This window comes from Oculina patagonica, chromosome 1 (genome assembly GCF_052425735.1).
Source record: "Oculina patagonica isolate OP01 chromosome 1, crgOcupat, whole genome shotgun sequence".
In the NCBI taxonomy this organism is placed as follows: domain Eukaryota; kingdom Metazoa; phylum Cnidaria; class Anthozoa; order Scleractinia; family Oculinidae; genus Oculina; species Oculina patagonica.
In genome coordinates this window covers 16,829,972-16,854,068 of record NC_135758.1, presented here as the reverse complement: position 1 = coordinate 16,854,068, position 24,097 = coordinate 16,829,972, and the positions used below count along the sequence as shown (strand labels likewise).

General features: G+C 40.2%; 1 protein-coding gene across 1 annotated transcript in view; it reads left to right on the top strand.

Annotated features, from left to right (window-relative positions):
- Positions 1–24,097, top strand: part of LOC144659302 (LIM and senescent cell antigen-like-containing domain protein 1) — a 31,837-nt gene that overhangs the window by 666 nt on the left and 7,074 nt on the right. Inside the window, exons 2-13 of the mRNA XM_078519722.1 lie at positions 659–1,049; positions 2,335–2,380; positions 2,771–2,837; positions 3,912–4,032; positions 4,724–4,764; positions 5,338–5,368; positions 5,503–5,583; positions 5,958–6,053; positions 6,890–6,944; positions 7,672–7,764; positions 8,155–8,203; positions 22,611–22,686. Coding sequence (XP_078375848.1) covers positions 910–1,049; positions 2,335–2,380; positions 2,771–2,837; positions 3,912–4,032; positions 4,724–4,764; positions 5,338–5,368; positions 5,503–5,583; positions 5,958–6,053; positions 6,890–6,944; positions 7,672–7,764; positions 8,155–8,203; positions 22,611–22,686 — 896 coding nt within the window. The 5' untranslated portion in view covers positions 659–909. The remainder of the gene's footprint in view (positions 1–658; positions 1,050–2,334; positions 2,381–2,770; positions 2,838–3,911; positions 4,033–4,723; positions 4,765–5,337; positions 5,369–5,502; positions 5,584–5,957; positions 6,054–6,889; positions 6,945–7,671; positions 7,765–8,154; positions 8,204–22,610; positions 22,687–24,097) is intronic.

Below are 24,097 nucleotides of genomic sequence, written 5' to 3'. Positions count from 1 at the left end.
CGCGGCAATAAATAGAAACAATAAAATCCTCTCTAGCGCCCTGGATAAAATCATGCATTCCTTTGCGTGATGCGTTTCTAGGAATAATTGTCTTTTGTCCAGTGATTTAACATTTATTTATCGACACTGTCTGAAAGTTGCTTTTGAGAAGATTTGCTGTGATTGTATTACGATACGGCAAAGCGAATAACAAAACATTTAGTCTCGGGAAATTCCCTACAGCACTAAAAACTGACATAGCCGGCGAGTTTACTGACCGAGGAAAATCACATCTCAATTCTCACCGCGTGCTCAACTGCAGCAACATTTTCACCTGTTAGTGTAAAATGCTTGAAAAGTGTACCATACTCTTTGGTTAGGTTATCTTTTTGTTATGTTCATTTAAACAACTTAGTATTAATTTTCAATAAATCTTGTTGTGTTCTCACTATGGGCTCCTGGTTCTCACAAACAATTATCAGACTTAATCCTCATTCACCAGAAACACAAATATATCTTCATTCCCACAGTATTGACAACTTTTTGCAAACTTCTCAAAAACTTCATAATCAAAATTAATGCATTTTTTTCATATAAAATTACGCACTCTCGTACCAGTGCCTTCCCGTAAGTGCATCAAGGCCCGCACTTTCTAACCTGTGGCTCGGGCTACCACTAGTTTGATAAAATCAGATTTGGACGATCGACTGGACAGGATCAGCCTAATGCCACCCCCGACAGTAAAGGCATTGTGAAACCTTATACCCAGTTTCCTCGGTTCGAAGGAGCGGCCGCTTCCCTTCATTCTGCAGATTCTGCATGTTGTTGTTGTGTAGTTGGTCGCCAAAATTCGCTGGGAATTTGTTAACTTTGATCGGGTGATTATTTTCTGAAAATCATATCTCATTCATTTAACTCTATCAAATAATCATGCCAGTTCAAAACGAGATCGCTGCACCGGCAAGTTATGGACTGGGCAATGCCATATGTGCTGTGTGTCAGGAGAGTTTCGGCGTAGACGAAAGAATGGTGAATTCCAATGGACAAATCCTGCATGAACGCTGTTTTGTGTAAGTGTGTGATTTAACTGTTGGTGTAACAGTGCGAATTAGTAATTGAATTCATCTGTTGCTTTTATTACACTGAATTTATAGTATTTGTTAGAATTTGTACCTATCTGATGTATGCAAGTGACAACAGAAACATAAGTAGACCTTTATCTTTCATCTAACACTTGTTGCTTCTAGCTTTGAAAAGGATCAGTGACTGTGGTTTTAATTTATAAGGCGACATTTCAATAACCAACTTCCATTCTTTTGATGGAGTATTTGTTCTGAATTTGTAGCTTCACTGGAGTTCGAGCTGCTAAGCTTTTGCTTAGAGAATTAGAAGAATGTACTCCACCTTTTTCACTACATCCGTCTGTTGTGTTGTGTTCTCTAGCTACATGAAGCTGTAAGGCTTAAACACTTGGCGTTATACTGCTTAGTAAAACACTTGAACCTCTGATATGATGCTGAAGGAACAGACCAAAGTGTCCATATTAGAAGTGTCCTTGTTTACAAGTATGATGTCATTTCAAAGGGTTCATAGTGATCATAGACAGCTTTGTTTGTGCTGCAACATTGAATTCTGTATCCAAACTTTGAGTCTTTGTATATCTGTAGCAACAAGCCCAAATGTGTAACCACATTTAATTAAATCGCATTCTTTCATGCAGTCATAATCCAATCAAAAGCTAGTGTTCTCTTGTGAGGAAACGGTCCATTTCAACGTCTGGGCACACGCTACAACATTAACATATTTGCTTGCAATGTTGCACACAACTTTTTTCACTTGACGTGGCCAGATGCTGTTTGCACAACATTTCATGCAATATTGTTGATGATGCTGCAAGCAAGCTCTCTTGTTAACAATAATTAGATTATAATTATTAGGTAAACCAAAATGGCAACAGCAACCTAAAAAAGTAGTTAAGAAGAAAAAAAAGTCAAGAAACTAAACAAATTATTGTTGCGTTTTGGTTAGAGATTAGATGGCTAAAAGGTAGATTTTTACAAACCAAATGGCTAATATTTGTGTTACACCATTGCACACAATGCTGCAGATAGTGGGCACAATGACATGTTGAAATCGTTGTACACCATGTTGAACAAGATTATACTTCTGCAACAATGCATGTAGTTTTGGATGCAACAAATTCTGGGGTAGACAAGTGATGCAATTTTACCATTGCATGCAATATTGCACCATGGACCTTAAGTGCAGGAAAGTTATTCAGGACATGTGTCCAAGGTTAAAGTGTAGTCTGGCTGTGCATGATATCTAATCTTATTATGCTATTTTCTTTTGTAGTTGTGTGCAGTGCTTCCAGCCATTTCCTGATGGCTTGTTCTATGAGGTAAGTCTTTAAATGCATACTTTAGAGAATTGCATACACCTGTAGAAGAAATCTTAAGGAAAGTTAGAACCTCTATGAGCTTTGTCAACTGATGGATGTCACATAATATAAAGATTTTGAATTATGACAAGTTGACTTTTGTTAATTTTAACCTTTTCAAACTGATCTGCTGTGCAGTCTGCTCTCAGTTCAAAATGTTTGAATTACTATGAAGAAACTAGTATAAACAATGATTTATTGGAATGAAAAATCTAGAGCTGCTAACATTGTAGCTACCATAAAGCAGTTTAGATTCAAAGCAAATCTTACATAATTTTAATAGATGCAGTTATTGAATAAAATGTATGTAGCACCGCTAAATTTTTTAATGGAATTGTTTGATATTTGCAGTATGATGAACGGAGATATTGTGAAGAAGACTTTCAGACTTTGTTTGCTCCTTGTTGCAAACAGTGTGGTGAGGAAACTCTGAATTTTTTTTAAAACTCATTTTATGTAAAAGCCAGCTGTCTCAGATTTTAGAAGAGACCAACACACAAGAAATTTTGAATGGTCTTTGCTTATTTGCTTCAAAATTCAGAAAGGCTTTTTCATTTAATCTGACAGCCGAAGACTAAATCTGTGATGCATTCTCTTTGTTTGACCACTACACTGACTTGGATAAAATACTGCCAATAGAATGCAGACAGAAAGTAAACAGGAATGACATCATGTGTCAACGTTTACCAGTACATGCAGCTTGTATTATCAAATTTAAATAGATGTGTGCTGAGAAACTGGAAGAGCATGAGAGAAGTCCAAGGAAAAAATGCTGAATGCACCCGGGGGGGGGGGTACTCAAAAAAGGTTTATACGGGGAGGCTTCGCCTCCAAGGTCCAACCCCTTACCCTTTTATACATACCATTTTGGCAGAAAAGGCACCCCTTTCGTATACCTTTTATTAAAAAAAGGTACCTCTGTACCTACATGATACCACATATACCTTAAAACAGGATATTTTCTTGACATTTTTATATAGCACTTAAAAAATTAAGATGATACAGCCATAAGATGTGTCTGTTTGAAATATTTAATTTAAAGGCCCTTTTAAATATCTTAATGACAGAATTTCCTACCCTTTCATATACCTAAACTTGTGAAATCCCTACCCTTTTATATACCTGAAGCCTGAAAAAGGTACCCCTTTTGGGCGGAGCCTCCCTGAATAGGCCATTATAGGGAGTGCCCCCCTCCTCCCTCCTCCCCGGGAATGCACATTACATGACTATGCTGGTAGTCACATAGATTGTACAGACCACATCACTATTATTGAATGAGAGAAAATTATCCAGACTGTCAGGAGTATACAAACCATCCTGGCCTATGTAAATCTCCCGCTCTTACAAGGCACTTATTTGTAGTTGAGATACAATTTGGACAGACTAGCTGTATGAATGTCATGGATGTTGTTTTTAATAGTTCCTTCAAATGTTGTGCAACTATTAAGCTTTAAAACATTCTCAAGCCTTGTAACACATGGTTTGTTTGTAGGTAAGTTTGTTATTGGTCGTGTTATCAAGGCAATGCAAGCTAACTGGCACCCTGACTGCTTCCGCTGTGAGATCTGTACTGATGGATTGGCAGACTCTGGGTTTGTCAAGAATGCTGGCAGGTAAAAAGGATTGTTTTTAAACAAATATGTGAAGTTTCTATTACCCAACTAGGCTTATTGTTGTAATCGCTAAGAAGACAGACAGTCAAGATAAAATGTGACAGGGACTGGCCTCTAACAGGATGGAGAGATGGTTTTGTTAAGTTTGACAGCATTACTTGATGGCAAAATTCAGAAGATAGATGTGATACCTTTCATTATCTATGCACAGTAAACCATAATACTGGACAGAACATAAAAAAATTCATGATCCTGTTCGAGAGCCTGCTTGCTTTCATTTTTAAGCGATAATGTCAGCATCACGTAATGCCTTTGGGTGAGAAGGTACATGTAGGATCTGTCAGATTAAATAGGACTGAAGAGGACTGGGAACTATAGGCTATAGGAATAAATGTTACGTGAACATAAATCAAGTTAAGCTCAACAAGAAATCACTGCATAGAACCCAAAGAAACATTCTCCTGGGCAGTTTGAAAGGACTATATATAAAGTATAAATGAAATCAACAAATTATATTTTTTAGATTTATATTATACAAAGGGGTGGTGTCAACAATATTACAAGACAGTGTTTGACCTTGTTCTTGAGTTTAACATGAATGCAGTTTTATTAGTAAACATGACTTGTCCCCTCCCCCACAGTGCAGACTTTGACTTTTTAAAATGAATCTTGTGTTGTTGTCTTGTGCTAGGGCACTATGCAAGAAATGCAATGCAGATGAAAAGACTAAAAGTATGTTTATTATGGCATGATTTACAGTAATAGTAATATCATTATTGCAGAGTTCACTGGTAAAGTTTTTTTTATTGTTTTCAGTTTACAGGACAGGACAAATTTATTACAAATTTATTTAAATGGCAATTTTATCTAAGCCTAAATGTATACACAAACAAGCAAACTCTTATGGCTTTCAAAGCCATAAGGATAATCTGTAAAAGAGTGGAACACTCCATGCGAGACATATAGAGGGGTTTAGAAAAGCTTTCAGAAAGCTGCATGTCTTTGCATGAGCGGAGTTTGACAATCTCTGCATCATTGAGTAAATATTTTAAGACAGAAAATGACATGCTGTGAGCAGATCTCTTCAGTACTCTATTAAATATTCCTATACACCATAGTAGCATCAAGTTTTGGGTTCCAATATTTTTATGGTGTTAAGCCCTCATCTCACATTTTTACCAGTGAATAATAAAAATGTTTTCTGGTATCCCCTTTTGAGGTTATAAAATTATCATATGATTATTTCAATTGGTCAGTTTTTTTGCTTGCACAGTTTTCCATCTAACTGAATTTTATTTTCTCTAGAAACTGGACGATATGTGTGCCGTAAGTGCCAGTAAGTATTTCACTGATTGTTTTACATGCGAAAGATTTTACCTTCTGTACAGACTGTAAGACAGATCAAGATATGTTTTGTGTCATTATATACATGTATGATTGTACAATTCATTATTTTGTGTGTTTCTATAGTACCTACATTCCCGAAGGAGAGCATCTGATGTACATGGGTGAGCCTGTCCATCCCTGGCATTACAACTGCTTCTCTTGCAAGTATGTGATCAGCACAGTTTATTTTACTTCACTTCAAAGTGTATAAGATACAGAACTTTATGGTTTTGTTCACATGAGAATTTGTGGAGAATTAGATATTAGGTTATTCCCAGTTAACATAGCCACAATTAAGGTAGAGCTGTGTGTGTATAAATCTATAGTCACCCACAAAATTATTTTTTCCTCTCTGACTTTGTTATTCATTTTTGATTATCCCCTTGCAAATACCAAAACAGGGTACCTAGCACATAGCGAAATAACCGTGTATAATTTCTTAATTGTGTGCAAAAAATAGCTTTGAACTTTAGGTGTATTACACTTATGGGGTTGCAATGATTTGTATTATTTAAGTGTGTTTTCTTTTTCTATGTCAGTAAAGAGCTGGATCATCTGTGTCGTAAGCGAGACACAGAGTTGTATTGCTTGAGATGCCATGATAAAATGGGAACACCAATTTGTGGTGCTTGTAGGTGAGTTGTCACAGGACAAGGAATCAAGCAATTACAAAGTAGCAACAGTGTTAAAGATGTAATTTGATTTAGCCAAAACTAAGCTTTCCTTGTTTCAGAGAGCTCTTGCTACATATTGCTTGATTGCCAGTTGTTACAAGTTCTAAAAGGAGGACATTACATTACATTTACCTTCAAAAAACAATAAACATCTTATGAGTTTTTGTATCTTACCATACCCAAATTCACAAGTAGCCAATCAGGAGCATGATCTACTGTCCTGATATCCTACGATATAAAGTCACTGACCTGATGTGCCACGATGTCATGGCCACTTTCACTTTAAGTAGTGTTACCATGCGATGCAAAGAAAAAAGGTTTTGCCTATAAAACAGAACCTCTTTTTTTAAGATAAGCTGTTGTTTACCAGTCATAAAAGGAATAAAAACTTTCCCTCAAAACCCAGCTAAACTTGTGTGCGCTCGCCATTTGTGTGACGTTTACTGAAGAGTACTGAAACATTCAGACTGAAGTCAAAGTTCCTAATGTTTTCGTTAAATTTTGATTATGAAAATGTAGAGAATAAAACTTCAAACAAACAATTCAAAAAAAAATTTCAAAAGAGGAACTTGATAAAAGTGTCAGACACAAAAATTCTTCTCCTGGGTTAAATGGGGAGAGGCGTGACAGATTTCATTACCATAGCTACAAATTTCACCAGATTTTTGGTTGAGTTTGGATACATTAAATTCCTAATAGAACCTTTTTGGTATGCTTTGGCAGCATATCAGACTTATTTGTCTCACCGTGTGTATTTTGTAATAATTATTATATTTGATGGTTTTTTTTTATGTAAGGCGGCCTGTTGAAGATCGTGTGGTACACGCCCTTGGAAAGGCTTGGCATGTTGAGGTAATAAATCTATTTATCTACCCCTGAGCCAACAGTTGACAAGGGTTATCTTCTCACAATGTTGGTTTTGACTTACTTGACTTATGGCCATAACCCTAGGTGGGTATAGGGCCGGAACAATGTTGGTTTTACTCTGCAATAATAAACACAGATCATGTGATACCATTCTCTGGCCTGCATGGCTATCAACAATGAACTAGTGGAGAAGACAGCTACAAATCATACAGCAATGTTGGCATCCAGCACAAACTGAAGGTTCTTCTCAGGAAAAGCTAATTTCTTGAAAAGAATGTTTCAATTGGTGTTTTAACAGTAGCTTCCACAACAGACTAGTTGTAGATCGTTGGCTGACAGTTGGCCCACAGTTCAGATATGTCCAGGACTGAATGCTAATGAGATGCATGTTCTTCATGACAGGCATCACAAAGTGTCCTTATTAATAAAATGTTACCAAAACTCACCAAATTCTGTCAAACATGAAGTAATGTGGAAATGCCAAATAACACAGTCAAACATAAAGTACTTATTAAACAATGCTAGCGTTCAATCCTGAAATCCTGGACATAAGTACCAAATAAACAATTTAAATAAATTAAACAAAAATTCAAGTTTGTGTACTTTGAAGCAAAATTGAGAGGTTCAGCTGTAGGTCTTTGGGTACTTTTAGGAGGTAAATGTTGAATGGAAGTGCAAGCTCAATGCCTAACTGTTTTGATTGTTTTAACAGCACTTCGTATGTGCCAAGTGTGAAAAGCCATTTTATGGTCATCGTTATTATGAAAGGAAAGGCCTGGCTTACTGTGAGACTCATTATAAAGAGGTACGTAAAACGGGAAGAGGGAGTTAATTTTCTTAATAAACTTATCACAAGTAAAAAAACAGTCATAGTCATGTCACTTATTTAGCTTTAAAAAATCATTTGAATGTAATGCTGTGTCTTAACCCTTTTGAGTGCTCTAAAGACCTTTAATTAACTAATTAAGTAAAACATCTGTTTCTTTTTCTTTATACTCTGATATATTTCCTAGCCTTGTCATTGTACTCACTTCTAGGGAGTAAAATGACATGTTATGATCTTTATCAAATTCAAAAGGCGTTAAAAATTGTTTTTTTTTTTATTCCTTTTATGAAGTTGCTACGGGATAAATGTGCAAAGGAGTGTTGAAGTTATGTTCAAGATGTTTATAACGTGATTGTTTTCTTTTCATAGTTGTTTGGCGATATATGCTTTGAATGCAACAAAGCTATTATAGGAGATGGTAAGTAATTTACAAAGAGATCATTCACTTTCTGCTCTCAAGAGCTTTGTTTTTAGAATTTTTTGATTTTCTAGCAAGGTACACAATCGTTCATGTTGTCTGTCCGTGCGTGCGTTTCAGTTGGCGGGTTAACTTTGTTGGGGTGTGACACTTGGTCACGTCCTTTCTTTTATCTGGTGTCTTTTACAGGTTAATGTAGACAATGTCTTTTCTCTCCTACTTTATTTACGTTACTTGTGTTCTCTTGCTGGTCATATACCAAATTCTTTATTCGGTAACATTTTTTCTATTTGAACTGTCACTGTTTTTGTCTTTGTCCTGTGATTACTCTCGTTCTCTTAGTCCCTCGTGATTTTACGCGCCGGTTTGTTTCAACTGTGCGTCCTTTTCTGTTTATCTTTTCCTTTTTCTCTGGCTGGTCGCTCGCTCTGGTGGTTTTGTTAGCTGTGCTCTCACCTCTTTTCTTTTCGTTTTTTGCCTGTTGCTCGCCTCTTAACATCATTTTGTTGTCGGTTGTGGCTCCCTGCTTGTTTTCTAGTTGCTGTTTCTAGCATTTTCAGTGGTCGTCCTTTGGTAGGTAGGTAGGTAGCTAGCTAGCTAATTAGGTAGGAAGGTAGTTAGGTTGGTAGCTATAGGTAGGTAGGTAGGTAGGTAGGTAGGTAGGTAGGTAGGTAGGTAGGTAGGTAGGTAGGAAGGAAGCTAATTAGGTAGGAAGGTAGTTAGGTTGGTAGGTTGGTAGGAAGATAGTTAGGTAGGTAGGTAGGTAGGTAGGTAGGTAGGTAGGTAGGTAGGTAGGTAGGTAGGTAGGTATGTCAAGTCTAGGGCCCACCAGGCTGGCACTACCTCTTACTCCTAGTTGCTGGTGACTAGGAGTACGTCTTTCTCTCCTCCCTGGTGGATCGATCACAGGGTTACTCCCAGCATTTAGTTGCTTTACCCATTTACACAATGGATGAAAAGAGGCACTGTGAGAGTTAAGGCAACTGCTCCTTCCACACAGTAAGAAAGTGGAAAAGATCAACTTGAATTATTTGCAAGATTATGTATTTTTTTTTATTATTTTCCGATACTAATTTACTTTATTGCGTGGTAATGCCCTTCACGTGCTGGTGTGTCGCTTTCCTGTTGGTGTACTTCTTTAATTAGGTTGGCTACTTGCTGTGCACGTATTATGTGTTAAACATAGCATCCAGTTAATTTTGGGTGGCTGGGATTTGAGCCTTTACACGTTATCAGTGAACTATCAGTGGGTCGTGAAAGATGGGTACTCTCGAAATCTGCTGGGAACTAGCCAACACTCCAGTTTTCTTACAGTTAGTTTCTCTGATGTTTGCTAGGGGTTAGTTCTACTCGGTTTAAGTGCAGTTAGCTTTTCTTTCATTTCTTCGTAAGGGTAGCACTATCACTTGGTTCCCCTCCCGTCTGTTTTGGGTCCTTCTGTCACGTGATCAAATGTGACAAAGTGCAAGCATTATGATACATGTAAAACATGAAAAAACATGTAACAGCTAAAAACTTACAACGGCTCCCCTCTTCCTTCCATAATTTACTTTATATCTCCATCTTGTTGTTATAGGCGCATTTTATATGTGAGCTATAGTGCCTCGCCATTTAGTTATTTTTGCTGAAAAGCAGAAAATCCCTGTGTCAGTGTCCCTTTAAAACATCTGCTCTGCTGGTGTGGCATGATATTGCAACTGAATTATGTGCGCAGTAAGGATGCACATAAACAATCTGCAAAAACCCTTAAGCCCAAGGCTGCTGCCTAACGGGCGCCCGGTCGCCAGGGGCGCCTAAAATTACGAGTGCGGGCGACTGAATTTTTGTTCAAGGAGCCCGCATGGGCGCCTAAACATTGATCTTCCACTCCCATCCTTTGACTTCAATGTCCTTGTAACCTTGTTTCATTGGCATAAAAAATCCCATTTAAAACAAAAACTGCTTCATTTTAAAACGAAAACGCTAAAATTGTTCGCATTTAGCGTATCAAGTACGTAACGTGTCTTTGCAAAATTCAGCAACTTCGAAAACCATTTGTTTTCAAGTGTTTAGGACTGGGCCTAACTTCCAAATATGGAATAATGTAATTATGTTCTGGTTTACGTTTCGTTTGCTTCGGTCAGTTCGTTGACGTTTCGGATAAGTTTCGAAGTAAATCCAAGAGAATCTGAAGAAATATTTACGGATACAAAAGTGAAATCAATCTGTTTGCTACTGCAGTCATGAATCAGGTCTGAAATAATTTTAATCTGCAAAAGCTTGATACAAAAACCTTTCTGACAGGCTTAAATTTACGTAAAACAACGCGCAAATATCGTGATGTGTACACGAACTTACGTGGCGTGTTTTACATGTAATAATTCAGCTTAATCTATGAATCATTGAACGCTTAACTTTAGTAGGAACATTAAATGTATGCCTCTTTCTTTTCATGGGAAATTTCATATCTGCTGCCGCTTTTTTGTGGACTAAGGTTGTTATTTTCAACGAACTGTTTCATGTTTTCGCGTTTAAAATGAGGAGCATTCTCGGGCATTGAACCGTGACTAGCAAAGTTTTGTGCTGGAAACCTCAGTGCTTTTGCTTGCTCAGATGTTCAGTTTGGATCAAATGGATTGCTTTTGTTACTACATTATTTTATAAACAACTTATTTGATGAGTTTAGTAATTTGAAGTGTTTTCACAACTTAATTTTTCTGTTCTATTTTTGTCAACTGGTTATCTGTAACAAGATAAGATCATAACTTAATTAAAGTGTTTACACAGGTGTTTTTGACTTCTTATTACCTTTTTCTAAACCTAGGAAAAATGACCTGCTTAATTATTGCTTCTTTTTAACCTTGATTACTTAAATATTAATTGAACTGGATTTTCCTGCTTCATGTTCATTATTTTCTACGTGAAAAAACTAATAAAGACATCAAATGCACTCAGACTGGCACTGGCTTAACAAATAATTAATCCTTCATGCTTTCAACTAAATGCATGTCAGTTTTCATTGTTGGTTTATTTCTCCCAGCCCAGCTAGTGATTTAACCCACAAAGGGGAGAGATAATATATATTGCTGATATTGATGACTTTTCAAACTTCTTTTCTCTGGGTCTCTTTGGTTGCTGCAGAGTAAAAAACAGTTTTATGGGGAGGCTCTGCCCCAGGGACCCTACCCTTTCCTATACCCTTTCTGCAACCTCATCCCAGGATCTCATGAACAAGGTTGCCTTTGGGATGTGAAAGTGACCTTAACCTTTTAGAAACCATATACCCCCCTCATGATGATGACACCCTTTCACATACCAAAAAAGAATACTACTCTTTTTACTTATTTTTCACTTATAATAACATTTAAAAAACTTATATTATCTTTGGTGGGTCTGTTCAAGCTTATGAAGGGTTCTTTTAATACTTTCAAACCAGTTTTCCCTCCCCTTTTGTATAGTCCAACTATGAAATCCCCACCTTTTTATATACCTGGAGCCTGAAAAGTATCCCTATAGGGTGGAGCCTCCCCATAACCGTATTTATTCGATTAAGCGCCCACCTCGAATAAGCGCCCACCTTATAGGTAGGAAAATCATTACGCCCAGCTTCGTTACGCCCACCCCCACCCTCCTAAAATGAGGCACAAAAGATTGATTTTTTGAAGTTGAGTTAAATTACTAAGTACTAAAAGAGACTATCCCAAGACTGAAATTTTTTTATTTTTTTACTGAAAGTTTTAATGAAATTTAAAATTCAGCTTTAGTACACCTTCACGTTTTTTTTTAATACATTGTTTTCTTCAAATAAACTACTACTTGCAAAAAATGGTGAAAAAAATAAGCGGACAGCCTCGAATAAGCGCCCACCCTTCAAGATCCAAAAATTTAATAAGCGCCCAGGGCACTTAATCGAAAAAACGGTAGTCCACTATAGGAGTACCCCTAGGGGACAATCAGGTATATTATAGCAATAATGTTGGGGGAAGGTTCAATCCCTGGGCCCCTCTCCTAGGCCACATAGTCGACCAATATTTGCCTAAGTAACCCCCACCACCCCCCCCCCAGATTTGTCTTCGGCAACTTAAGCTGGGCTCCTAACATAATGGCTTGGGCTCCTCCTTTTCCTTAGGCAGCAGCCTTGCTTAAGCCACAAGGGAATTCTTGAAGTCATGGGTGACTGTATTTTCCATTCTTTTTGTGACTTCATCACTCTCATTTAAGGCTCCACCTGCTGAAACAAAGCGCTTCATGCAAATTTCTGCCAGCCATGCAGGCTAGTGTCAATCAGTATGATGTGTTTGGCGTCTGTTGAGACTATTTTCCTTTCCTGGCAGGAGCAAGTTTCTATTTACTCAACCACTGTGTAAGAAGTGTTATGAGATCCTCTTGAGCTCAAAAAATTAAGAAAGAGACCGCCACAGGAAGTAACATATCATTATAAAACTTAATTTTTGCAAAACTCATAATATTATTGACATGTATTCCCTTTCCCAAAAAGGGTGTTGATGGTAAATTGGATTTTGTCACACAATCTTCTTTTCTGCAACTTGAGCTCGCTTAGCTTGCAACAAAATTGAGACAAAAAATGTGCATTTTCAAGACCATTCACCACCCTCCAGAGTGTCTGACTTTAAACTTAATCTTCTTTTTGGTGTCTTTTTTTATTTGAGAAGAACTGTAGAATTATTTGTTTCTTCATTTGAGGTATCCTCTTTTTATTTTATTTTTTGTTTACAGGGGACCAATTCTACTATACTATTTTTTCTTTTTCTTCGTCTTTTTTACCTTCTGCTTCCTGCTATTTTGCTCTTTCCTTTCGCCTCTTTTTAATTGAGAGTTATATAAATATACTTCTTTTTTTTCTTTCTTTGGTTCTTCTTCTATTTTTTTTTTCTCTTCCCCTATTGTAGTCTGTAATTTCATACCAGTCAATGAATTCGACACTTATCCTCGCGCGAGCCTGTCAGGGAGGATCTGAACTTTGGATTCTTGGTAATTGTACTTCGCACCCTTTGTGCCACCATCCGGGATCTGGTGCTGGCAACTCCTGTCTCGACCCTGTTGGGTCGGCGTTCCCTCTCTGCTCTCACACGGTGGAGTATTCTCTCGGGTCTGCATTTTTTCTGTTCTTGCCCTTTTGATCTTGTCCTGTCTGAGCGTTAACACCCCATTTGTAGCAAGGGGTGTAAGCTTAAATGGTAAGCAAGCCTGTGAGGTCTTTCGGTATCGGTGGTGACAGGGGTGGGGATGTTGTACACTCCTTTTGCGTTTAGGAACGAAAAAAATGTTTTCGATCTTACCAACTATCCTATCATGTCCCCAGGATGGGGGCCCCCCCGGATTTTTTTTGATCGTCGATTCCCACCCTGGCACCTAGTGTGTCTTCCCTTCCTCTATTTCTACCTAAGACCATTTATGTCTCCCTACCCTGGGAGATCTTCCTATAATCCCGTGGGTTACCCGCCCCCCTCCTGGGGCAAACTTTATATACAATCACATCGAGACAGTGGCGACGGAATGTCCGATACGTTCCGGCTTGCTGAGCAGCTCTCCCCTTTTCTGTGTTTCCGACGGTTAGCGGACAACCCTTTTACACATACTGTCGCTTACATAGAGTGGCCGCAAAACTTCCTTCCTTCGGCAACCCTCGTTTTTCCAGCGCGTTCGGGCTTTGTTGGGTTTTTCTTCGGGAGGGTTGCTTTTTTTTCCTGATAGGTTTTTTTCCTTTGCCCTGTAGTTTAGAGAGTAGAGGGTGTTTTTTTTCCTTCTTCTGGCCACTGTTAGTTGTGCTTGTTTTCTTCTCCTCTGGTGGGTGTTTTGGGCATCTCTACCTGGGTTGGATTGGCTAGTTTTTGTTGTCCCCTTCTTGCTGGACCCGGGTACAGTACCAATTGCTTCCGTCGCGATCTGGGTACGGTCGGCGGTACTACTCTATCACTTTCTTTACCGTCCGCTGGTGGCACCGAGTAGTGGGGTGAGGTAGTGACTTACCTTGGCTGGGTTCTCGTTTGGCTTGCTCTCCTCTGACCTTCTGGGGTGGGCCTTGATTTTTTCCTTTCTTCTTCTTTCGAGTTCTGCTTCGAGGGTCTGGGGCTTTGGTGTCTTGTTTCTCTTCTTCTCCCTTTTCTTTCTCCTCCCTCTCCTCCTTCGTCCCCGCTTCCCCTCTCGCTCCCATCTTCTGTTTTCTCTGGCTGGGCTTTCTTCGCTGTTTTGCCTCTTCCTCTTTTTGCTTACTTCCCTCGCTCCGTTTCCTTCGCTTTCTTCTGTCTTCTCTTTCTCTTTTTTTTCTTGGCGTTATGCTAGAAGTGACAAGCGTTTTTTCTTTTTTTATTTGTGTTTTTTTCCTTTCTTTTCTTTCTTTGGGGTTTGTTTTGTAGTGCGTGGTCTGGCTTCTGGGGGCCTGGGGTCTCCTCTGCCCCTGGCCTCTAGGTTCTTCTTCTGTGGTGTTTTTCTCTCTCTCTGTCTCCTTCCTTCTCCTTGGTTTCCCTTCCTTTTGGATTTTTTCTGCTCTTTTTGTTTTATTGGCTGCTTTTCTCTTTCGGTTCTTTTTTTGTTTCTCTGTTTGTGCTGGGGGGGCGGCCCTCTCTTCTTCATCTTGATTTTTTTCGGGGTTTTTTGTCCTCTTTCTTCTTTTTTGGGCTGCTCTACTTATGTTCGTTGCCTCTCTGTTTTATTTTCCCTTCCCTTTCCTCCGTTTTTTCGCGCCCTTTCTACTCCTTCCTGACCTACTTCTTTCTTTTTTTGTCCTCCTCCTCTTCCCCTCCCTTTTCCTGCTTCTTCTCTCTTCTCTCCCCGCTTCCCCGCCCTGGGGCCCTCGCCTGACTCGCGGCCTGTCCCTCTTTCAACTTCTTGACCGTAGCTGATCCTTCTCCTTCTGCGCTCGTGTGGGTTTTATCGCTTTCCCTACTGGCGGGGCGTCCTCGTTCTCCTTTCCTTCCTCCTTCTGCCCGCCGGTCCTGCCTCGCGCCGTCCCTCCCCTTTCCCCCCCCCTCTCCACCCACGCGCTCAACTCTTAGTCTTGTCTCTTCCGTAGATTTTTCCACTTTTTTGAGCTTTTCTCGTCCCTTTTCTTCTTTCTGCCCGCTCGCGCCCTTCCCGCCTTCCCCTCTTTCCGCCCCTCTGTTCTTGGGCGACTCCGTGTAGGCTTTCCTGGCGTACCTGTGGCGGGGTGTTTTTCTTTGCTCCTCTTCGTTTGTGGGACTGTCCGTGACTGGTCGGCTCGTATTTTTCTCTTTTGCTTTTTTTTGGGTTGGTGTCTTCTCTGTGGCCCTCTCGAGATTCCTCCCCTCCTCCCCATACCCCCCTACATCCTCCCCTTCATTCTTTTGAGTTGTGCTTTTCTTTTGTGTGTGTGTGTGTGTGTGGCTTCTGGAGGGTGGTAGTAGGGGGAAAAATGCAGGTACCTGGGAACATGGCTATCTGGGGCTCAAATCCCCCCAGTAACCAGCTTTTCTGGAGCGGTTCAAATTTGTTTTTTATTCAAAACATTATTGTTGTGTGTAGAGAGACGATGGGCTTGTCTACTTGATTGTCTCGGGGAAAGCAGTGCACTTCTGTTTCTTTGACATCTAGCAGGTTTTGTCAATCCGGCAGCAAAGCTGGCTTCTCCTGGGGTCACACCTTCAGGTGCTACAAAGTATCTAAGTCTCGTCATAGCTGTATTCTCATGGGGCATCGTCATGCCAGGTTGGAATCTCCTCTCTGGCCAGGCAGGCTACAAAGGACGGGGAATTTTTTTTCTCTAAAAGGTTGAGCTTCATCATCGGGGGATCCCCTCTCCAGTGCTGGTTCTTTTTTCGCACGTCCCCACCCTCGGTCACGCCTCGTACACAGTACTAGTCCTGGCGAACGAAAACCTCCCATGTTTGGAGACATGACAGAATTCTCTCGACTACATTCTCGGCAGGAAACGGCAACAGTTCGTCTCCACCATCTAAATAGTCCACAAATGTTCAGGGATGCAGTTTCCTCAAACAGAAATATCTTTTCCTGCAGCGTATATTTTCGTCGGCTATATCTGGGACTTTTTCTCGCAAACTGGGACTTTTTGCCATGTGCGCCTCGCGCTATCGCGCTCGGTTCCAGTCCTCCTCCGCTCACTCGCATAGCGCGGTATGGCCTGGGGACGAGGCTGGGATTATATTTCACAGACTCCGTTCGAAATATATGAGACAACAAATGGTAGGAATTTCCCAGTTAGTGCTTCAAACCACTTTTTAACGCATAGGAAAGGTAGATCCCCCATAAAAGTAAAAGGGGCCTGGGTATACCCACAGGGCCCTGGGACCTAGGTCTCGTGGTCCCAAGATGCATCAGTGGCTTTTTTCCTTGTGCTTCAAACCCTTCGGTAAGTATTTTGATTTGTCCTGCCTTTTTTGCTAATTTTTTACCTTTTGCAGGCTATTCCTCTGTGTTTTTGCACAGTAGGTTTCTTTCTAGCGATATTTTCTCGCTCTCCAGGTATTTTCATTCGCTGAAAATGTCCAGCAAAAAGCACAAGTCCCGAAAAAGGACTCGCTCCCGGTCGCCATCTTCGCGCCAAAACTCCGTCGCGTCACACGACACACAAGGTGAAAGTTCTTCACCAAAACGGCGTAGGGACCTAGAAGAAGATACTCTTCAGAGGATTTTGCACTCCATTGAGAGTCTTTCTGGCCGAATAGACTCGTTGGAAACCCGCTCAAATCAGCTAGAATCTGCTACGAGCACGGACCTTGATGCCTTGTCGCTAATGGCTGATGACACGCCAAGCTTGATGGAGATAGACGTTCCTTTGACGTCCAATAAGTCTCTTGAGACTTCTTCATCGTCCATTAGGGCGCCAATAGAGCCTATTGAGGCACCAATAGAGTCTTTAAAGACACCAATAGAGCCTATTAAGGCACCAATAGAGCCTGATAAGGCACCAAAAGATTCAAGTAAGACTGCCGACGAAGCAGTGAACCTTGATCATGGTCTGTTTGACCCTGTTGCTCAGCCTACCTCCTGGAAGCCTTCATCTTCATTCTCCAATTTTTTGGAGTCTAATTTCCGGAGGAAATTAACATATCAACAAGTGCTTGTTATCCTGGAGGACTGGGCCATTCCTGAGATGGATTCTTTATCTGCCCCAAAACTGGATCAACAGTTATTGAATCAAGTTCCCAGTAAACTGAAAAGGTATGCCCAAGAGAGAGACAAAGAAATGTTCACCCTCCAGCGTGCACTGTTAAATACCACTGGTCCACTTTGTGGTCTTCATGACTGCATCGAAAATGGTTCATCACCATCTTATGAGGAAATCAAATTAGCCTTGGAGCAAGCCCTTTGCCTCTTAGGCTCAGCAAATACCCAACTATCTATATTACGACGACAGAGAGTCCTCGCATCAATAAATAAGTCGAGGATAAACCTTGCAGAATTACCTCTACCAAATGCCAAGTCTTGGCTTTTTGGAGATGATTTTCCCTCATTAGCCTCAAAGCAGGCTGAATTGTCTAGAGGCCTCTCAAAAAATTTGGCAGAAAATGCAACCAGGCCCTTTCCTAGGCGTGGCACTAGTTCCCAGTCTCAGACCAAGAAGCGAGGAGACACCTTCTCCAAATATCAATCTTCTGGGTATTCAAACACCTCTAGATTTCAGTCAAATTACCAGGGAACCCATTAAAAAAATGGCCCCTTTCGTCCCCATTCCCAGAAGGGACGTCAGCAAGACTCCCAGAGTGCCTAGCCACTTGGAGAACCCTAACATCGGACCCACAGATCCTTTCAATTGTGTCAGGGTACAAGATAACTTTTTTCAAAACTCCTTTCCAAAAGTTTCCTCGATTTACCCAATCATCGGGTCAGGAGGCACTCCTAATTTCACAGGAGATCAACGAGTTGTTGCAGAAAGGGGCCATAGAGAGGAACCCCTTTTCAAGAGACGGCTTTTACAGTCACCTTTTTCTTGTACCCAAAAAGGATGGACCTATGCGTCCGGTGATAGATCTAAGTTATCTGAACAAGTTCATTTTAAACGAGCATTTCCAGATGCAAAATCTCAGTTGTTTGAAAACGTTACTTTTAAAGGAAATTTTATGACAAATATAGATTTAAAGGACGCTTACCTTTCAGTTCCCGTCCACCAGTCATCTCAAAAGTTTCTTCGGTTTATCTGGGAGGGCACTTGTTACCAGTTCAAAGCCCTCCCATTCGGCCTGTGTTCAGCCCCCAGAATTTTTACAAAACTAATGAAGCCAATCGCAGCATTCCTGAGGAGAAAGTCAATACGAGTCCTTATTTACCTGGACGACTTCCTTCTCTTAGCTGCTACAAAGGAGGAAGCTGTGAAAAACACTCATCTGATAGTGACTCTCCTAGGATTTATAGTAAACTTCAAAAAGCCATCCCTGACTCCTTCTCAGGTTATCACCTTTCTGGGTTTCAAAATAGACTCAACATCTATGATGCTGTCACTCCCAGCAGAAAAGATCAACAAGATCCTAGACTCTGCTCACCGTCTACTAGCTCCTCAAAGGATCACACTACGAAACCTAGCAAGCTTAATCGTTTTACTCGAGTCCTCCCGGCCAGCCATTTGGCGAGCACCGCTCCATTTCCGCCACCTGCAATGTGACCTCATATGGGGCCTGCAAATGAACCGGGAGTCTTACGACGCCCGAATCACTCTGTCAACCAGTGCCAGAGGAGAACTTAACTGGTGGTTGGAAAACACCCGCAGTACAAACGGCAGCCCTGTACACCTGCCTCCCCCCGATATGCAAATCACGACATTGGGGCGTTGGCTACGTACCTTTATGAGTGCAGCAGGAATCGACAGTAAAATTTTCAAAGCTCACTCAGTACGCGGTGCCTCTACGACAGCAGCCGCCAATGCATTTGTTCCACTGTCAACTATCATGTCTATGGCTGACTGGTCTTCCTCTTCAACGTTCAGAACTTTCTATTATAAGCCATTGTATAACTCAGATTTTGCTACCGGAGTTTTAACCTCAAAGTAGTTGTAACATCAGTTACTCTCCGGTTGAACTTTCTGTTCTGAAAATGTTGTTCAATGGAACCATAGTTGAGTTTTTCTATGTCATTAAAACGCTTTTGTTACATAGAACTTCGTATGTCTGTTCATATAGCGGCGTTAAAAACTACCATTTGTTGTCTCATATATTTCGAACGGAGTCTGTGAAATATAATGAGAATTATACTAGAGCCGCCAAGCGGCCTGAAGTAATAATTCGGATTATATGAACAGACGAAGTGAGAAATATATGAGGTTCCCGCCCTTTGCCCATCCCCTGTATGGGTCTAATTTTATCGGTTTATTGTATGGCGTCAAAAAGCCACTGATGCATCTTGGGACCACGAGACCTAGGTCCCAGGGCCCTGTGGGTATACCCAGGCCCCTTTTACTTTTATGGGGGATCTACCTTTCCTATGCGTTAAAAAGTGGTTTGAAGCACTAACTGGGAAATTCCTACCATTTGTTGTCTCATATATTTCTCACTTCGTCTGTTCATATAATCCGAATTATTACTTCAGGCCGCTTGGCGGCCCTAGTATAATTCTCATTATCGTTATAAATGAAATTGTACTGTGCACAGATAAGCAGTGAACGAAAAGTTTCAGTTGAGCGAGGTTAACTTTGTATGGGAGTGTGACACTTAGGCCACAGAAAAGTGTCCATTGTCTGTATTATCTGGTGTCTATATTAAGCAGGTTAATGTAAGACAAAAATGTATTAGCTTTTGACATCATCAGCTACTTTATTTAGAAACGTTACTTAAGATGGATTCTGCTGAAAGTTCGAGCAATGAGTGCAAAAATTAAGTACCAAAAATCTACTTATAGTTCAGTAACATTTTATATACTATTTGAAACATGTCACTGAAATTAATTTGTCTTAGTGATCCTGTGATTAAACTCTAAAGCGTTCTTCAAACTGGTGCGAAATGCCCGTTTTAACTGAAATTTAAATAATTTCAAATCCATTTTTCTCTGGCGGGTCAGCTTGAGAGCTCAAGTTTTGGTAGGTTTTTGTTAGCTGTGCCTAAACTCGTACCATGCTTTGAGATCTCTTTGGTAACTTTGTTAGCTGTGCTCAAACTCATACCATGCTTTGAGATCTCTTTGGTAACGTTTTTTTTGCCTGTATTGCTCGAATGTTCGGCAGAAACCATCTTAAGCGTGATTTTGGAATTGTCGGTTGACAGCATCCCGTGATGCTTGGTTTTCTAAGTTGCTGTTTCTAGAAAGCAATGTTGTACAGTAGAAAGTCGTAGTCCTTTGGTAGGTAGGTAGGAAGGTAGGTAGGTAGGTAGCTAATTAGGTAGGTAGGTAAGGTAGGTAGTTAGGTAGGTAGCTAATTAGGTAGGAAGGTTGTTAGGTTGGTAGGTAGGTAGGGGACCATTCATTATTTACGCCAGGGGGTGGGCCGGCAAGAATAGGGGGTGGGTCATGATAAATCCAGGACACTCAGAGGGGGGCCATCAGGAAATCTGCATACAAAGAGGGGGGGGGGGCTATCTGTTTTTATGTGTATTTTTCTTTTATTATTTTTGATAATTTCATTGTTGCTTTCTGATAATGGAAAATGTCGAGAGTCTCTGAAACGTAATAATCATACATTACAGTTTAAAGCTAATACAGAAAATGGTCAAGGTATCACAAAATGATGTTTCAATATTACGTCCAGATCGAGTTTAGCGAGGTTATTAACAGTTAAGCTGGTACCAGATTTTCCTTTGCATTGGTCTCCTCAACATAGTTCTCGCTCTTTGAGTACTCTGCACTACTGTAATGCACAACAACGTTTTCATTCGCTATCTTCACCAGAATTACTAGATTCATTGTCTGATAACATTTCTGGGTCTTGCCAAGGAACTATGTGTAGAGCGCTTCTTTCTGTTTGTTTAGACATTTGCAATGACCCTTCAGACTTTATCATCTCACTTGCCTTTCAACAGAAGATTAAAGTGAGTTAGATATACAGCTCTTGGATTTTTAGCTTCTGGAATTCACCAGTGTGACAATCTCAAGGAGTGTCACAGTTATATTTTTCGAAACTTTTCTGTTGTCTCTGCTGCCATTTTTCAATCTGTCCTTTTTGTGAAGATTCTTTGTCTTCTGTAGTAAGATGAAGCATATTATCTTGCACTAGTTCTTTTTCCATGGTGAATTTTTTAGAAAACAATAAATATATTTTTGTTCTCACTGATTGCAAGTGATTATTAAATAACTATTTTTAGTATGAATTAAAGCAGCGGATAGCGTTGTTGGCACCTTCTGACTGGCTACTCAAACTCGGGATATCCTTTGCTATATTTACCTGCGAGCAACTTGCACAGGAAAATTGTAATCGACGACAGGAATAAATGAGTTAAAAATCATTCTTTTAGGATTATTTTATCTCAATATTTCAATACTAAAACGGCAAGGAAAATATCCCTTACTAGCCACCTCCACTTCGATAAATAGTTGTTAAATAAAGGCTAAATGTGTTTCTGTGTATGTGGTTTTTTTTTGCAGGCATGGGAAGAGGGGGGGGGGGCTATCTATTTTTCACATTGCATGTAGAGGGGTCGTGACCTTTTTTCTTTTCCTTAGAAGGGGGTCAACAACTTTTGTTTTGCTTGAAGATAGATCTTGCCGGCCCACCCCCTGGCATAAATAATGAATGGTCCCTAGATAGGTAGGTAGCTAATTAGGTAAGAAGGTAGTTAGTTTGGTAGGTAGGTAGGTAGGTAGGTAAGGTAGGTAGTTAGGTAGGTAGCTAATTAGGTAGGAAGGTAGTTAGGTTGGTAGGTAGGTAGTTAGGTAGGTAGCTAATTAGGTAGGAAGGTAGTTAGGTTGGTAGATAGGTAGTTAGGTAGGTAGCTAATTAGGTAGGAAGGTAGTTAGGTTGGTAGGTAGGTAGGTAGCTAATTAGGTAGGAAGGTAGGTAGGTAGGTAGATAGGTAGGTAGCTAATTAGGTAGGAAGGTAGGTAGGTAGATAGGTAGGTAGCTAATTAGGTAGGAAGGTAGGTAGGTAGGTAGATAGGTAGTTAGCTAATTAGGTAGGAAGGTAGTTAGGTTGGTAGGTAGGTAGGTAGGTAGATAGGTAGGTAGGTAGGTAGGTAGGTAGGTAGGTAGGTAGGTAGGTAGGTAGGTATGTCAAGCCTAGGGCCCACCAGGCTGGCACTTACCTCTTACTCCTAGTTGCATGAAGTGACTAGGAGTACGTCATTTCTACTCCCCCTGGATGGATTGCCAGTCGATCACAGGGTTACTCCCAGCATCTAGATTGCTTTACCCATTTACACACATGGAGATGCACTCTGAGAGTTAAGGCAACTGCTCCTTCCACACAGTAAGAGAGTGGAAAACAGATCAACTTGAATTATTTGCAAGATTAATGTAATAGTTTTTTTTATATTAATTTTCACGATACTAAATTGTACAAATTTATTGCAGTGGTAAATGCCCTTCACAAGTGCTGGTGTGTTCAGCATTTCACTTGCATTGGATGTAACATTTCTTTAAATCTCAGGTAATGGCTACATTGCTGTGCACGTATTATGTGTTAAACATAACATCCAGTTTTGGGTGGCTGGGATTTGAAGCCTTTACACAATATGTGACCCTATTTGGGAAAAGCAGGCTTAACGAAAATAGGGTTGTGCCGTTTTTCCGTTGGCAATGCATTTTCAACACGTTGCAAATGCATTTTCAACGCGTTGAAAATGCGTTGAAGAACATTTTCAATGTATTGAAAACGCGTTGAAAGACACTTTCAATGCATTGAATATGCGTTAAGGAAAATCTTTTTGAAGCGAAAACGAAATGCGTTTCAAAATATTTTTAACGTGTTTTGAAACATTCGAAAACAAAATCACCAAGCATTTAGAATCATTTACGGTACTATTCCCGGGGGACTGTTGTGCCAGTTTTCGAAATTCTCTACAGCATATTATAAAGCTAAGCCACTTGCATCATTAATTTCGCTTTGAATTTGGAGAAGAAACTCATCAAATACACGGACTGTTCCTGTAATTTTGCGAAACGCTATAAATGTATAATAAACTTCGAAGCGGTGTTGAATGAAATCATGCTGCATGTCTGAGTTTCAAATGACATTCGATCTCTTCTATAATCGCATGCACGCAACAAGTTCTGAAGATAAATATATTTTATTCGGCGACCACAACTCTCTGTTACTGGTGCCGATTAAACCCGTCTGATGTTAAAGTGCCTATGAAGTAAAAAATAATTTTGCTCAATTTGCTAGTTTATGTCATAGTAAGCACGAATATACGTGTTTAAGCGATCAAAAGCGTTTTTTTCTAGTATTTTTTGAGCCTCGAAGTTTGGATTTCGCAATTTTAAGTGGGTCCTTTTCGCGCGCGGCCAAACGCTCGGGTTTCACCGGAAATGACGTACTTAGTGGTTCTAAAGACACCAGGATTATGGCGCAAAGAGAGCAAAGAGGGCTGGCGAAAGCTATATTTCGGCTTTTGAGTCAAACAAAGGCAATTGCACAAACGAAACTGCAACAAATACACTTATTTCCTTTGGTGAAGCTTCGCAGAGTAAATGGAAGCGAAATTTCCATCTGTATCGTAAAGCTATTCGTTCTGATGAAACGCAAGAAGAAACGAATCTGTTCCGTCGGCAGTTCCTGGATCGCTGTTCTCAGCACAAGCGCATCCTTACCACAAATGAAACGGTGAAGTCATGAAGCGAAGAGGAAATTTATTAAAAGATGTAAATGATATGGTCGTCTCTATATCATTCTGCCCTTACTAGCCGAAAGAAAGATTTAGCAGTCGCGCCAGGAGTTTACAACATGTTACACAGCTGGGTACAGTATACGTGTTATTCTTTTATTATGAGACTTCGTTCCTCAAAATTTAATTTGTATGGTTAGTAGATCGTTTTATCATTCATAAGGTAGCAGTCGT